Source organism: Cynocephalus volans, chromosome 8 (genome assembly GCF_027409185.1).
Source record: "Cynocephalus volans isolate mCynVol1 chromosome 8, mCynVol1.pri, whole genome shotgun sequence".
NCBI classification, from domain to species: Eukaryota; Metazoa; Chordata; class Mammalia; order Dermoptera; family Cynocephalidae; genus Cynocephalus; species Cynocephalus volans.
In genome coordinates this window covers 55744015-55759518 of record NC_084467.1, presented here as the reverse complement: position 1 = coordinate 55759518, position 15504 = coordinate 55744015, and the positions used below count along the sequence as shown (strand labels likewise).

The 15504-nt window shown below is 43.2% G+C and overlaps 1 protein-coding gene across 3 annotated transcripts in view; it reads right to left on the bottom strand.

Annotated features, from left to right (window-relative positions):
- The window catches only part of DNAJC6 (DnaJ heat shock protein family (Hsp40) member C6), a 134690-nt gene extending 122436 nt beyond the window's left edge, over positions 1 to 12254 (bottom strand). Inside the window, exon 1 of one of the 3 annotated variants that reach the window (XM_063104275.1) lies at positions 12140 to 12254. In XM_063104275.1, coding sequence (XP_062960345.1) covers positions 12140 to 12254 — 115 coding nt within the window. Of the gene's footprint in view, positions 1 to 2984; positions 3007 to 12139 lie in introns of those variants that run through there. The other 2 variants (XM_063104278.1, XM_063104276.1) reach the window with 2 other exon arrangements.
- Positions 12255 to 15504: the final 3250 nt, after the last annotated feature.

Genomic DNA, 15504 nt, shown 5'->3' with positions numbered 1-15504 from the left:
CTACCAACATCCTCATGATTTATTTGCCCTACCAACCACCTTAAATTACTTTACTTGGTTCTTTCCCTTTTTCAGTCTTTACAAAGAGAGTTGACTTCCGAAGAATTCATAACATCTTAATAGTTTTTCTATGGTCCTTTTCAGCACAAACTCTCTAATTTTTAGTCAATTTATATTTCACATTCAGGTTGCCAACTGGTACTTGGGTGCCCACAAATAGTTCTCATGGTCTGGTTCCCAGGGTCACACTTTCTCAACACATGCACACATGCACACACCACCTCACATCACACACTCAGCTGATCTCTGTCAACACATTCCCATCTCCTAACCCTGAAGATATTCTTTGATCTCAAAGAATTTGGCTTGGAAGAGGCTTGGGGGACCTTAGAAATATAATAATTCAAAACCTGTTTGAGGTCTTAGACCTCTTTGAAAATCTGAATTAAACTACTGACCTCTCTCTGTATCATACAAAACTACATTTCACAGACTCCTTGAAAACCAAATTAATAAGCTATGACTTATTTCCATATTCCTCAAACTTTTTTAACTGGCACTCACAGTTAAAAAATGAAAAAAACAGATCTGATGCCAGAATACAGCCTACACCGACATACATAAACAAAAATGCTTAAAACAGAAGTTTCAGGAAACAATAGTTACCCTTACCATGTGTAATGGTCTCTGACATTTTCTATTGTATTTCATCTATCTAAAATGTGGCTTTAGACTCACTAAATTGCTTTCTCACCACCCACAATCTTAAAGATAGTAATCTAGTCTAACATCTCTCCATTTTAGAGATAAAGAAACTGAGACCCAAAGAAATAAAGGGTCTTGTCCGAGGTCACTAATGAGTTATGACTGAACAAGCCAGAACCTAACTATCCTAACTCCCAACCCAAGGCTCTTTCCAATACAAACTGAAACCTAAATTCTAAATACCAAGTCCCCTCAAAAAAGGCTGGGGATTTGAAGCTTAAAACATGCTGATATACTGAGAAATAGGGAGTGTTTCAATACCAAACAATGGTGAATAATAACCTCCATCCGAACCTCCAACTCATGCAGTTTTAATTTTTTCTAAATCATGTCCATGGCCTAGCATGACTTGGCATATAAGCAAATTTTTTCTTTCCAGAAACCCCAGCCACTGACACACACACACACACACACACACACACACACACACACACACACACACACACACACACACACACACACACACACACACACACACACACACACACACACACACACACAGAGTACTTGTCCATAAGAGGCTGGCTTAGAAACAAGAGTAAATAGGTCCTCTTTCCATTTACCAAGCCCATGCATAGCTGTTTTCCTCCCTACTAAGCCTGCTGAATTAAAATTTAAACATCAAAACCACATAGATCGATACGTGGATGTGAATGATCCGGAACCTGAGATGTTAGTACTACCAACGCCAGCTACTCTGGCCCCTTTTAAAGCCTCAGTTTAGAAAGTGAGATTGCTTAAGAGCCTTCATTACAAACAGTTTAGGAGATTAAAACACCAGTCTCCCCACTGGCAACAAGTTGCGCTTGTGTGAATTACGTACATATGTATTAACTGCCCATCACAAGATGGGAATCGTATACTACGCCAGAGAGAGTGGCAGACTCCGGGGGACTGGAGAAGGCCAAGCCCGGCGGCCCTGCACGCAGGAAGGCTTGGGGCCTGTGTTGTTTTCCGAATCACCCAAACGACTTAACTCCGGCGCAGGGAGGGTCGCTGGCCGCGCGGGCGGCCGAGGAGCAGCGCGTAACCTGTTCCGGGCGCAGCGTCCAGCTGCACCTGCGCGCGCAAGCCCCCGAACCCAAGGGCAAAGCGCCGGGGCCTCCTTCAAGCGCAGCGCGCCGGGAGGACAGGGTGGGGTGCAAACTGCTGCGCAGCGAGGGCACTGAAAGCCCGAGGGGAGAAAGTGGTAGTGGCGAACCCCGAAATCAGCGCTGCGGAAGCAGGGGCAGGGCTCCGCGGCGCGGAGATGGCGTCCTCCGAGCTCTCCCCAACGCCCGGCTGCCGCCCAAGCGCTTTCCCCCGGGCGCGCGGCCCCTCGGCGCCTTCCTCGGGCACGCGGACCGGGAGCACGACCAACGCTGCAGGAAGGCAGGGCTCCCTCCTGGAAACGGGATCCGAGGACACGTGCAGCCTCCTGAGACCTAGGGGTCTATCGCTCCTCCCCTAACTGCGGCAGAAAATTTAAGGAGCCTCGGAATTTAAAACCCCAGAATCCTTGTTGTTGAACTTAAAATTCGGTTGGCTCATTTTCAGTGAACCCCTTCCTTTTCTGAGTTTTCGTTTTTACATCCGTTTCTCTCCTCCTCCATCCCTCCAGCAGAATCAGAGGGTGGGGGGTTAGGAGCGGGGCGGCGCGGTAATGTATCAGAGATGGAGGGGGTGGAGGCTGGGGGAAGGCGGGCGGTAGTTTGCAGCCGAATCTCTGCAAGATAAACAGTTCTGAAGGTCAGTGACGGCTCCCCATTGGGCCTTCCTGAAAAGATTAATGTTCATTAAGAGATTCTCCGTTAACGTTTGTCTTGAGAACCCAAACTGTTGAAGTCTCAAGTATTTCAGTTATTCCAATCCAATCTTATACTGAAAACCTACATTTTAATTATTAACTATTGTGAACACCTCCAAAATAAAATTATCAAAATTCTGGGAGCCAAACAAATAAGGAAATCTGTGAAATGGGAATATGTTACTCAGTCAAGATTAAATGAGAATGCAAAAATATAGTTACGTTTAGTACTACAAAAATGGAAAATTGAATGACACAGTATTTGGAAACCAGCAGCCAGTTATTTTTAAAGTCATCATATTTCTTACATAACTAGAATTTTAAAAGAACATATGCACAGTATTTTCAAATCAGTCACGAAAACTAAACATGTCCGTGGAGTGACATCTCATGCCTAGCATCTTTGGCCTCCCCTCTGCAGTTGGCCCCTTACCTTTATTTTCAGAATCTTTCATTCTCTGCTTCCTCCCTCTGCTGCAAACGAGCAGGAAAGTCCGGCTGATTCTGCAACCCTGACTTTTGATTTGTCATTCACAGACGGCGGTCTCAAAGGCCAAGTCCCTCAACGGCGGAGCACACGGGCTATGATAATTGCATGCAAGTCGCTGTGCGGAGTTATAATTTTGCTTATGCTGGAGCGGAAAGGATGGGGATGAAGGCAGACGTAAACACAAGTTCCAAAACATGGCATGGAACTGGATCAGGAGCCTAGGGTTGCCTTTCCTTCCTTCAGGTTAGGGAACCAACTATTTAGTGTCTCCTTCTCTCTGGAGAGATTTGGTTCAGGTTGAAAGGGGAATGTCTGTGCCACGTACCAGGCTTATTTTCAAATGGTAATCTCAATTTTGGAGGGAGACTGAGAGCCCTGTGCTTTGTTTCCTCTTACCTATTCATTCATTCCTTCAGCAAACATTTCTTTTAACTCTCTGTGGACCAGTCTCTATGCTAAGTGCAGGGGATACAACAATGTACAGAACCAGCCCCCAGTCCTCAAGCTGCCCACTTGGGTTCAATAACCTATGTCTGCTGCAAGGACACAGGTCATTGAACCCATTTCACACGTAAATTGAATACTCAAGGAAACTTTAGTGATTGTTTGTAAGCCACTGAGTAGCTGAACCAGGAATAGGTATGAGGAAGCCAGACCTTGAGAACCCTCTATTGGAGAGCAAGGACGACTCAAGCACATTTTTCAGTCATTCAATTCAAGCTTACTTTGAATCATTACATAGCTTGGATTCGTTAATTCATTCCTTCAGATCATTCATTCAACAAATGTTTATTTGTGAACTGTTTCACCTGTTAGGGTTTCAGAAGTACAGAAAACAGTCCCTGCTCTCTGGCTATTACATTCTGGTGGGAGGATTCAGACAGGCAGTAAATAAACAAATATAAACACATAATAAATGGCAATAAATGCTGTGGGAAAAAAATGAAGCATGGTAATGAAGCTACAGAAGTGCCATTTTAGATAGGGGTGGCAAGAGGAGGTGACATTTAACTTATTTTATGAAAAATGAATAAGGGTTGTCACAGTCTCTTCCAAACATCTTCACTCCGAAATTGTTTTTTCGGTTCTGAACTCGCATAGCCCCCTCTGTTCTATGTGCACTCACTGATGGGTAGTGTTTATTCCACATTATACAGATTGGTAAACTGATATCCAGAAAGATTAATTGACCCAATCCAGGACCTAACTAAGTTGGGAAAAAAACAACAAAAAGAAATACATCTATCCATTGCTCTCATCCCAAGAAATTTCTGGGTTAAATACAACATTGACATGGAAAATTTGCTAGACTAGGAGTTGAGATAAGAGAGCTGAAGACCTACCACTTCCATTTATTAACTGAGTGATGTAGGACAGATGACTTAAACTCTTTGGCACCAGTCTCTCCATCTGTAGAGTGGAGCTAATTATACGTGCCCTGTGTATGTACCGGGCTGTTTGAAAGATCAAAAGGTAGAACGGATGCAGTACTTTGTAAACTAAGCACTATATAAATGTAAGGTATAATTACCAACTGCTAGGGCACACGTAAGAGGACTAATTGCCAGTGTTCACCTGCTCATTACTGCAGCCCAAGAGTCAAACATGGCTATAGAGTGAAAGCCTGCATAGCCACTAGGGGTCCTGGAGTTGATATCTAGCTGCCATAATTTGAAGACTACCTGAAAGTTTGGGGAAACTTTAAGTATTTGTTTTTGGTTCCCATTTTTCTTTGGTAGTAGATAATACCTTTCTGCTCTTCTGTCACAAGTTAAGACCAATGAGGAAAATCTACCTTCATTACACCAAATGAACCACTGGCCCATAAACTACATCAAAGAAATAGTCATTTCTATCCCCAAAGACCAAGTCCAGGACAGCCAAATGTGCCCAGTAGGAGCACTTTTGGAGGCTGAGAGGGTAAGGAGGTAGGTGGTGAGAAGCCACCATTCATTTACTCTTTCATTCAATAACATCCATTGTGCCAGGCACTGCTCTGACACAATGCTGAACAAAATACTCTCTGTCCTCAGGAGCTTGTGGTGTCAGGTCAAGAGGTTTCCACAGGCATGCTGATTTATCAAATTAGGCAAAGGAATGCCAAGGACTGGGTTTGAGCAGTGGGGCAAGGGCTCTAAAACCGAAGAAGTTGGTTCAATCATGGGCTCTGCCATTTACTGTCCCCTAGAGTAAGCTGGGATGAGTTCTTGCACCTCTCCTGATTTGTAAGATGAAGGTAATAGTGGTACCTACCTCCTAGGGTTGGGTGAGTCTTAAACGAGTTAATACATGTAAAGTGCATGGTACAAAGCCTGACACATAAAATAAGGGCTCCATAAATCCTGCGAAATTAATATTATTACCTTGTGACTTGGATGACGTTTACACCTCTGAGCCTCAGTTTCCTCATAAAATATGAAAAATAATAACTAGTTTGTAGATTTATTGTGAGAATTACGTATCAGGAAGAATAAAAATCCCTTAGCATAAAGGAGCAGCCAACCACTGGCCAGCCTCACTCCCTTTTACTCATGCAGGCTCCCCCAGGAAAAAAAAGAAAACGTCTAAGGCTGGGAATAGTAAGGAGGTGGGAGAAGGGAAGGAGGGCTGCTATTTACATTAAAAAGGAAATAATTGTTTTGTTTTGTTTTAATGTCGTCATTTCTAAGGGTATCTGTATTTTACCCAGCATTGTATTTTGAAAAGTCTCAAACATACAAAAAGCTGAAAGAATTGTATAGTGAGCCTCATATCCAAGTACATTTAGGTATATTTCGCTTCATCACGTGTCCACCTCTCTATCCATCCTTAATTGATCCTTTTTTTTTTTAATCAAGTTAAAAGAGGTTTGAAGGCCTCATCAAATAGAAAGAGCCTTTATATTCCCTCCTGAAAATACTTACAGAAGCCTGAGACCTCCTGATTCTGTGGCCATTGCCAGCAGGGTTAGGTGAACTCTCAGAAGTCTCATCCCGCCTCACAGTAAACCTTAAGGCCACACCCAATTGAGGGACAATGATGGACTCAAGCCTTGGAGCAATGTCTCTGGCAGACCCCAAGCTTCAAATAAACTGGCACCAAGGACCATTATAAACACCTGTAAATGGAAATGATGGGGGTTTTTTGGTGGGGGGGAGGGCAATTGGCCAGTATGAGGATTGAACCCTTGACCTTGGTGTTACCAGGACCATGTTCTCCCAAGAGAGCTAACCAGCTAGTCCCAATGCTCTATCTTAATAATTGGGTTTAGAGAAAGCTTTGAGGAGGGCTCCAATGGCCACGAAGTCCCTTCACAGCTCTGCACAGTCCTTGTCTTGTTAGATGCCACTTCTGAGTCACTAGGCTGGTGAGTCATGCCCAGCAAGCGAGGCCATCTTAAGAGCAAAACCGAAGAGAATGTTCAAGAACAATGAGTGAGACCCTGGATTGAAAGAGAATAAGGCTTTTTATTGTCCTAGCGAAACAAAAATGAAAGAAAAGAAAAAAAATGCTGCTGAAATACTGTGGGTTAAATTTTCTGGCTTCAAATTTTACTCTAAAGAAAAACCAAGCCACAAAAAAGCTTTTTACGTGTCCTTAGAACTTTTGAGGCATTCTATTTCTTGATTAGTGGATAGGTAAGCCAAGAGAGACTAAAAAGATATGTCCCAAATTAGACAGACCAAATCTATCAATGACTTGTCCGGAGTATCTTCTAGCTTATTCATCTGTTCCCAAAGCATGCCAGGGTGGGCTAAAGGGAAGGTGGCTTCACCTGCACCACCACACTAGGTCTTCCTCTCCACACAGCCACACCTCTGTTCGGTTTGCTCAGAGCACCTAAATGGCCCTAAAAGAGGTGAAATGGAGAGAGAAAAATTGCTGACTAGGAGGTGAGAGGGTGGGGTGTGGTGAAGGTTTATGAGTAGGCCTGTGGAAGAAAAGCTGAGTAAACTCCCATGAAGCCAAGATACCAGGCAAGGGCAAGGAAATTAATATAAGGAGTACCTGTTATTTGCCAGCCAATTTTCTTATCATCACCATCATACATTTACTGAGAACTGATTATTTGCTAAGTATTGTCTTTAATGCAAGGTCTCCACAGGAGACAGCCTGGGTTCGAATCCCAGCTTACTAGTTGTGTAACTTTGGAAACATTACTTAACCTCTCTCTGCTTCAGTTTTTCTCATTTGTAAAATGGAGATTGTATAATGGGGTTATTATAAGAATAAAATAAAATAAATAAAATTTTAAAACCATGCGCTGTTTAGGACAGTAGCTGGCACACAGTAAGCAATACATACATGTTAACTCTTGCCATTCCCATATTTTTAGATGAAAACAATGAGCCAGAGAAAGACAAGGTGACTTGCCAAAGGACACATAAGTAAAAAGTAGCAGAGCCAGGATACTTTGTGTCATTTACCTCTCACCACAACCCTGTGAGGGAAGTGTCATCCTATATTCCTCCTCTTATTGGTAAGAGCTTGGAAGCCCAACAGGGGTCTAGTAACTTACTCATGTCACAAGTTGGCAAATGGAAGGATTGAGATTTAAACCCACAATTTGCTGGCTTTAAAGCCCTTGTTCATCCCATTAGGTCAGTGGTTCTCAAACTTTAGCATGCATCAGAATTACTGCAGGGATTGTTAAAACACATATTTCCGGGCCCCACCCCCAGAGTTTCTGATTTGGTAGCTCTGTGGTGAGGGCTGAGAATTTGCATTTCTACAAGTTCCTGGATGATGTTGATGCTGCTGATCCTGCAGCTGCTGGTCTGGAAACCATGCTTGGAAAAACCAGGGCTCTACAATCATGCACCTATATATATGCAGAACAGGTGGTAGGAGAAGGGATAGGGCCTAAAGATTGTAGGTCAATGAGGTTTTTCCACTCTGGCAAAGTGTTGGTTACTTCCCAGAGCCTAACTAATATACCTGGCATTTACATAACTCTTTCATATTTATGATCTCATTTGATCGTTCAATACCCTTGGGAATTGGCTAGGTAGGGATCATTACCTCCATTCAATGTGAACGACTAGAAAATGGCAGCAAGGAACTATACAACCAATCACATGGCAAGTGTTCTGTCCTCTTCTCCAAGTAACTTGTCCTGAAAAGTACTATCTGCTGACGGAGACTGATTCTGATCCAACCTGTGTCTTCCCAAGGAATATCACAGCTAAGTAAGGTGATCTTTGCCCCAGTGCAATTTGGGGAAGGTAATTTCTTGTGGAAAGAACTCGAGGCCTGTTATCTACCATAATTTCAAGAGCTAGAAAAGTCTACTGCTCACAAAATACTTCCATCATCTATTTGCTCCCTTTTCTATAACCTAAAAGTTTTGATATTTGACTAAAATATGATTCTCTAGAAATAATAGAAGCATTTGAAGGGTTAATTTCCACTTGGTACAGCTTGCATGTACCAAGAGAACTACTTGCATGGTAAGGTATATTTTTAAAAATTGTTTGGACATCTACACCAACAAATGATTAATATCTATAATAAAGAGCTCCTGTAAGTGGATAAGAAAAAGGACAGACCACCAAGTAAAAACATGGGGAAAAAAACATCAACAGGTATTTCATAGATGTTTACATGGGAATGGCCAATATTCATGTGAAAAGATACTCAGCTTCGTTACTTGTCAAGGAAATTCAATATAAAGCAACCATGAAGTACCATTTCACACCCATCAAATAGGCAGTATTAAAACATCTGCCAGTACTCAGTAAGGAATCAGGAATCTTACACACTGCTGGTGGAAACTAAATTAGCACAAATGTATGGTGGTCAACTTGGCGATATCTTTCAAAATTTAAAAAAAAAGAAAAGCATATACTCTTTGACCCAGTAACTGTCCTTCAAGGTATTTATCCTATCATTATAGTCACAAGTGTACAGAATATAAATTTCAGACTCATTGATTTTGGAGATATACCAGGGTACTTAAAAAAATTCTTGGAAAGATTTGTATTATATTTTAATTCTATTTTTCCACGAACTTTTTGAAGTACCGTCATATATGAATGGAAGGATTTATTCACTTCAAACATATTCATTGAATGTCTGCCATGTTCAGGACACAGCATTAAGATGAAAAGATGCCAAGAGTCTCTAGAAGCTACGCTACTTCTCACCTGCAGCTTCCTAATTAAAAAAAAGTGGGAGAAAGAAGGATGTTAGTGTGGAAGACCTGGTTGGTCCGGAAGGATTAGCTGCCCCAAAAGAGGCTCCAGCTACGGTCTTTTCCCATAGCTTACTGAACTTTCCAGCCACATGGCTAGCCATGTTTGGTGTGTGACCATATGGTCAAAGCACTGGACTAATATTAATAAAAACAACAACCAGCCCTTTGGGAACCTCTATGTACAGTAACATGATGACATAGGAATTATCATTCCCATTTTGCAAATGACATGTAACTGAGTTTTAGAAAGATTAAGTACACTGGCCAACATCACACAGTTTATTAGTGTGCCACTTACTGGTGGCAGATTCTAATCATAGCCTGTTTGATGTGAAAGCATATGATTCTAGATGCCCAAAGTGATGTTGACATCATCATGAGAAATTCAGTCCACCTTTAAAAAAATCAAATAAAATTAGGATATGGATTTCTTTCAATGCATGATATTTATTAATTTTATTTCTCCCTTCCATGAATATAGATATGGGAACATGGGTATTTTTCATCCAGGGAGTTGTGGCAGAAAGGGTGCTGTATGGTTCATCAGGTCTGAGTCTACCATTCACCAGTCATGTGACCTCCTGCAAGTCACCCAGTATCTCTTGCTTCCATCTTCAGGTATAAAATGAGCAAAATAAATAACATCTGTCTTCCCTCCTTCCAGGGTGCTTGTCAAGATCTAAACGAGATCTTGTAGTTGAACTATTCTATAAACTGTAGCGTATCATATAACATATTATAATGGCCTTATCCCTAGGGTGTAAGGGGAAAGAGGAAAAGAAATAGAGAAATGTAGAGAGCAGCCAAGATGCTAAGAAAAGAAAGCTGTAGGATGACAATGAGCCCCAGGACTCTAGGACAGGAACAGAGAAGCAGAGGAGAGGATGTTTGTCTATGCAGTAAGGACCTGGTTTTAAAAATAATAAAACTAGAACACTTACTCTAGCCCAGGTTACTACAGTGGCAATATCCATTTATTCTTTTGTAAGCATTCACCCAACACCTGGAATAACACTATGCCTATAATTATCAAGGAAGATTTGTTGCAATCACCAATCTCATTCAAGTCAAAAAAAGGGGTGGTCAGCTTTACTAAGTTTTAGCAGTGGCGTTTGTGTTTGTGTGTGTGTGTGTGTGTGTGTGTGTGTGTGTGTGTGTGTGTGTGTGTGTGTCCAGTAGGGGGATCTGAACCCATGACCTTGGTGTCATAAGGCTGCACTGTAACCAACTGAGCTAACCCGCCAGCCCTCAGTAATAGTTCTTGATGACAGTAGGAAAGGAATTTTATTGGTGCATTGACTAAAAGTAGGAACACATATTTTGAAAGCTGGCAAGACAACAATGGCAAGCTTCAGAGTATAACTTCTAATGAGAGAGAAGCTTGTTTCTAGCACAATAAATATTTGAAAGATAATTATTGCTGGTCTTATCAAATTTATTTTTATAATGCTTACTATGTGCCAGCACTTTACACCTATTAACTCATTTAGTTCATTAATTTATTTAACCCTCAAGACACAGGGGGTGGAGGAGACTATATCACTGACAAGGGCCCTGGTGCAATCTAGCTTCTGCCAGGAACAGGTCGGCCATTTTAGAAATCAAGGCATGTCAGCCTCTCAGAGGAAGGATCCTCAGATGATGGAAACAGACAAAAAGGACAAGACAGGACACGCTCACGCGCACGCACGCACGCACGCACACACACACACACACACACACGCAGGTATCTGCAAAGTGCCAAGCCCTGCACTTAGCCTGGTGGGGGATGCAAAAATGAAGCGTATGAGGACGTGGAATCTATAATACCAGATAACAGTTGCAATGCCCTATGGGCGATGAAATACTAAAGGAGAAGTTACAGGTGGCAGGAACCCCAGGAAAAGCTTCACGGAGGAGACACATTTGCACTAGTCTTGACCCATGGGTAGGAATCAGCCAGGCTGAGAGATGCAGGCATCGCCACTGCAGTTAGAGAGAAGCCGTGAGCCAGCAGATCATGTCACTTACCTGCTTAGAACACTTTAGTGGCTTCCCAGCTCACTTAGAATAAAACCTGAACTCCTCCTCAGGGTCTGCCCAGGCCTTGATGGGAGCCCTGCATCCCTCGCTTTGCCTCTTGCTCCGCTGCAGGCACACTGGGAACCTTTCCCCTTGTTATTCCCTCCGGCAGGAAAGCTCTCCTCCGGCTCCACTCTGGAGTAACTCCTAGTTAGCCTTCAGGTCTCAGTGAAAGGCATTGCCTCAGAAAGGCTTCCCTGTCCACCTGCCACGGAAGCTCGGGCCCCTGTCTTCTCCTCTCTCAGCAGACTAATTCCTTCCCAGCACATATGGCAAATTGTAACGGGGATTTATCTGTTTTGCTTGTGTAATATCTGTCTCCCTCTCTAGAAGTAGTTCCACGAGCAGGGGCCTTACTTGTCTTGGTCTCTTCAAGCCCTGGCAGATAGAGGGCTCGATAAAAATTGTGGAATGAATGAATGCAGTGAGTCAGTGATTGCACAGATGTGAGTTAAGGCCCTGGTGAGGACAGGATGGCGTGTGCTTGCGAGATAACCGGGAGTCGCCGCAGACAGGTTGGCAAAGGGGTGGGTCCAGACGGGGAGGACCTAGAACGGAGCCTTGGGTACCCCAACCAACGGGTACTGCATTGCAGGCGCCGGTCTAGGTGTTGGGGGGCCGGGGGGATGGAAACCTGAGTAAGATTGGGTCCCCGCGCCACCCTGGATTCGGTCTGTCCAGAGCTCGGGGACTGGTCTAATCTCCGGGGGCCGAGGGTCGGGGTGGGGGGTTGCGCAGGAGGGGCCGGGCATCCAGGCCGCGCCGCCCGACTGCGACCGGGGGACCGAGAGCATGGCCGCACAGCCACCGCGGCGCCCGGGCAGCGAGGTAACAGGTCCCGGCCGGCCGCGCCCACACTCACCCTGCGCCGCCTGGCGAGCCGAGCGCGTCCTCCACAGCCGCCGGGTCGCCTTCCACGGCCGCAGCGAGGAAAACAGCCTCCGGCTCTTCTTGCCTCCCTTCTCAGTCGCGCCCATCTGTGCGCCCGCGCCCCTCCCCCGCCGCCGCCCGCCTCGGCCCGAGAGTCACCGCTCGCTGCCGCCGCCGTCGCCGCCGCGCGTCTGCCAGGGGCGGACCGCCGCCGGGGGAGCGCGGCCACCAGGGGAGGAGCTTGCGGCCGGGGGAGACCGCGGCTGGCGCGGAAGCCGCGGGAGGCGGCCGGCCCGGCGGGCGGTGGGACGAGCGCGCCGCGCTAGCCCGGGGAGCGCTGAGCGCCGGGCGGCTGACGGGGGAACCCCGCAGGAGGTGTCGTCGGAGTGCCAGGTACAGTTAGGCGTCATCAATAAACGCGGCAATCTCGTGCGATGTGCACTGATTTCATCCTCATATTACAGACAATAAAGTCCAAGCTCCGAGAGGTTAAGGGATCTGCCAGAGATCACACCGTGCTCAGTGAGGGCGATTCCCTAGTCCTGGGCTCTCACTGTATGTTGTCATACGTTGCTATTGCCTCAGAATGAGTCCACATTATGTTAGAATTTTTTTTAAATTCTAACAGAAACTCCTATTTTCCTCATACAACAGATTATGAACCACCCATGATTTTTTGAGAATCTAGTCTATGTCCAGCCACTTTTACACAAATGTCATTAAACCTTATAGCAACTCTGAGGCGTGGAAGGCATTTTCCCATTTTCCAGATGTGGAAACTGAAAGGGCAGAGCTGAGGCTCCCCCTACCCCTGACCCCCACCACCACCACCACTTTTCTCTGTTCAGATTTTGCTTTTAATTGGGAGAGACTGAGAGGAAGATCAAAACGAAGACCCCTTAACACTGCCAGGCTGCGATACTAATAGCTAAAATTTATGGCGTTCTTTTCATGTGCCAGATTTTACATACATTATCTTATTTAACCCTCCCAATTATACTCATGGGAAGAAAAAATTAATATGCAATCTTAATAGATGGGGAAACTGAGCATTACAGACGGCAGGTTACATATCTAAAACCTCAGTGAAGGTTATATATTAGGTGAAATCATGAAATTGCCGTTTTTGTAGGCCCAAACAATTGAATATCAGACAAGAGCTTCACTGGGTAATCAAAATTAAAATCACAAATGGAAGCAGATGAGAATTGAATGCCTCCAGATGTGATATGCTGAATGACACATTACCTATGGAGAATTCTAGAAAAAATATGCAACCCAAATCTAATTGTGGGGAAACATCACATAAACCTAAAATGAGGACTGTACTATTAAAAGTGGCCAAGGTGGGGTGCTGTATTCTTCAAAAGTGTCAATGTCATAAGAGATGAAGAAAGACTGTGGAGGTGTTCTAGATTAAAGGAGGATGGAGAAACATGGCAACTAAATACAGTACCTGACCCTAGACAAGACCCTGTGTTGGAGTTTTTTTAAAAGGCTCTCAAAGACATTACTGGGTTAATTTCCCAAAATTTTTAAATATGAATGGTAGATTAGATAAGAGCATTTGTCAATGATAAATTTGTTGAAGTTGATAACTATACTGTGGTTATGTAAGAAAATATCCCTATTTTTGGAAAATACAAATTGAGGTATTTCAGAGTAAAAGGTCATGATGCATTTAACTTACCCTCAAGTGGCTAGGAAAATAAGTTTTGTGTGTGTGTGTGGAAAATAAAGTGGGAGGAATCACTCTACCCTGTATTAAGGCCTACTATAAAGCTACAGTTATCAAAACAGTGTGGTGTCAACAGAGGGATAGATACATAGATCAATGAAATAGAGTAAAGAACCCAGAAACAGACCCTCATAAATATGTCCAACTGATTTTTGATGAAGGTTCAAAAGCAATTCAGTAGAGGAAAGATTTCTTTTTCAACCAATGATGCTGGAATAATTGGACTCCGTAGGCAAAGAAAAATGAACCTTGACCTAAATCTCACAACTAATACAAAAATCAAATCAAAATGGATTGCAGACTTAAATATAAAATGTGAAACTATAAAACTTTTAGAACAAAATCGGAGAAAATCTTCAAGGATCTGGAGTTATACAAAGACTACTTAGACTTATCACCAAAAGTACAATCCATAAGAAGAAAAATTGATAAATTGTACCTTCTTAAAATTACTTTTGCTCTGTGAAAGACACCCTGTTAAGGGAATGAAAAGACAAGCTACAGACTGGACAAAATACCTTAAAACCATATATCTGAAAAGGACTAGTAACACAAACAGTCCAATTAGAATGTGCAAAAGACTTAGGCAGTTGTTTCACTGAAGAGGATATACAGATGGCAAATAAGCACAAGAAAAGAAATTCAGCATCATTAACCGCTAGAGAAATGCAAATTAAAACCACAATGAGATATCACTACACACCTATCAGAATGACTAAAATGAAATACAATGACAGCACCAAACACTGGTAAGGACACAGAGGGAGAAACCAGATCACTCATACATTGCTGGTAGGAATATAAAATGGTACACCCACTCTGGAAAAGAGTTTAGCAGTTTCTTAGAAAACTGAACACACAACTGCCATACAATCCAGCAATTACACTCTTGGATACTTACCCCAAAAAATGAAAACATGTTCACACAAAAACCTACACATGAATGTTCATAGCAGCTTTATTTATAATAGCCAAAAGCTAGAAACAACCTAGATGTTTTTAAATGGGTCAATGGTTAAACAAGCTGTGGTATGTCCATGCAATGGAATACTACTGAACAATAAAAAGTAATAAACTATTGATACATGCAACAGTCTATATAAATCTCCAGGGAATTATGCTGAGTGAAAAAGCCAACCCTAAAAGTTTACATATTGTATGATTCCATTTATTTAACACTCTTGAAATGGCAAAATTATGGAAATAGTTGTTGCCAGGGAGGAGGGTGGTGGGCATGGCTATAAAAGGGCAACAGAAGGGATCCAGTGGTGACGGAACTGTTCTGTGTCTTTACTATATCAATGTTGACATACTGGTTGTGATATTACACTATAGATTTGCAGAATGTTACCATTAGGGGAAAGTGGTTAAAAGGGTACATGAGATCTCTCTGTATTATTTCTTACAGCCACATATGAATCTACAATTATCTTAAAATAAAATGTTTTAATTTTTTTTTAAAGTTGTATATCTGGTGGGGTGGGGGCGGGAAGTTGCATATCTGCAATTTTATGTGGTTCAATCCAATATCTATTACGTGGTTAAGCCAAGAGTCAACCTAAGCCCATGACTTTATGGCTACATTCAACTTCCTCACAACCCCTGGCTCACTCAAGGAG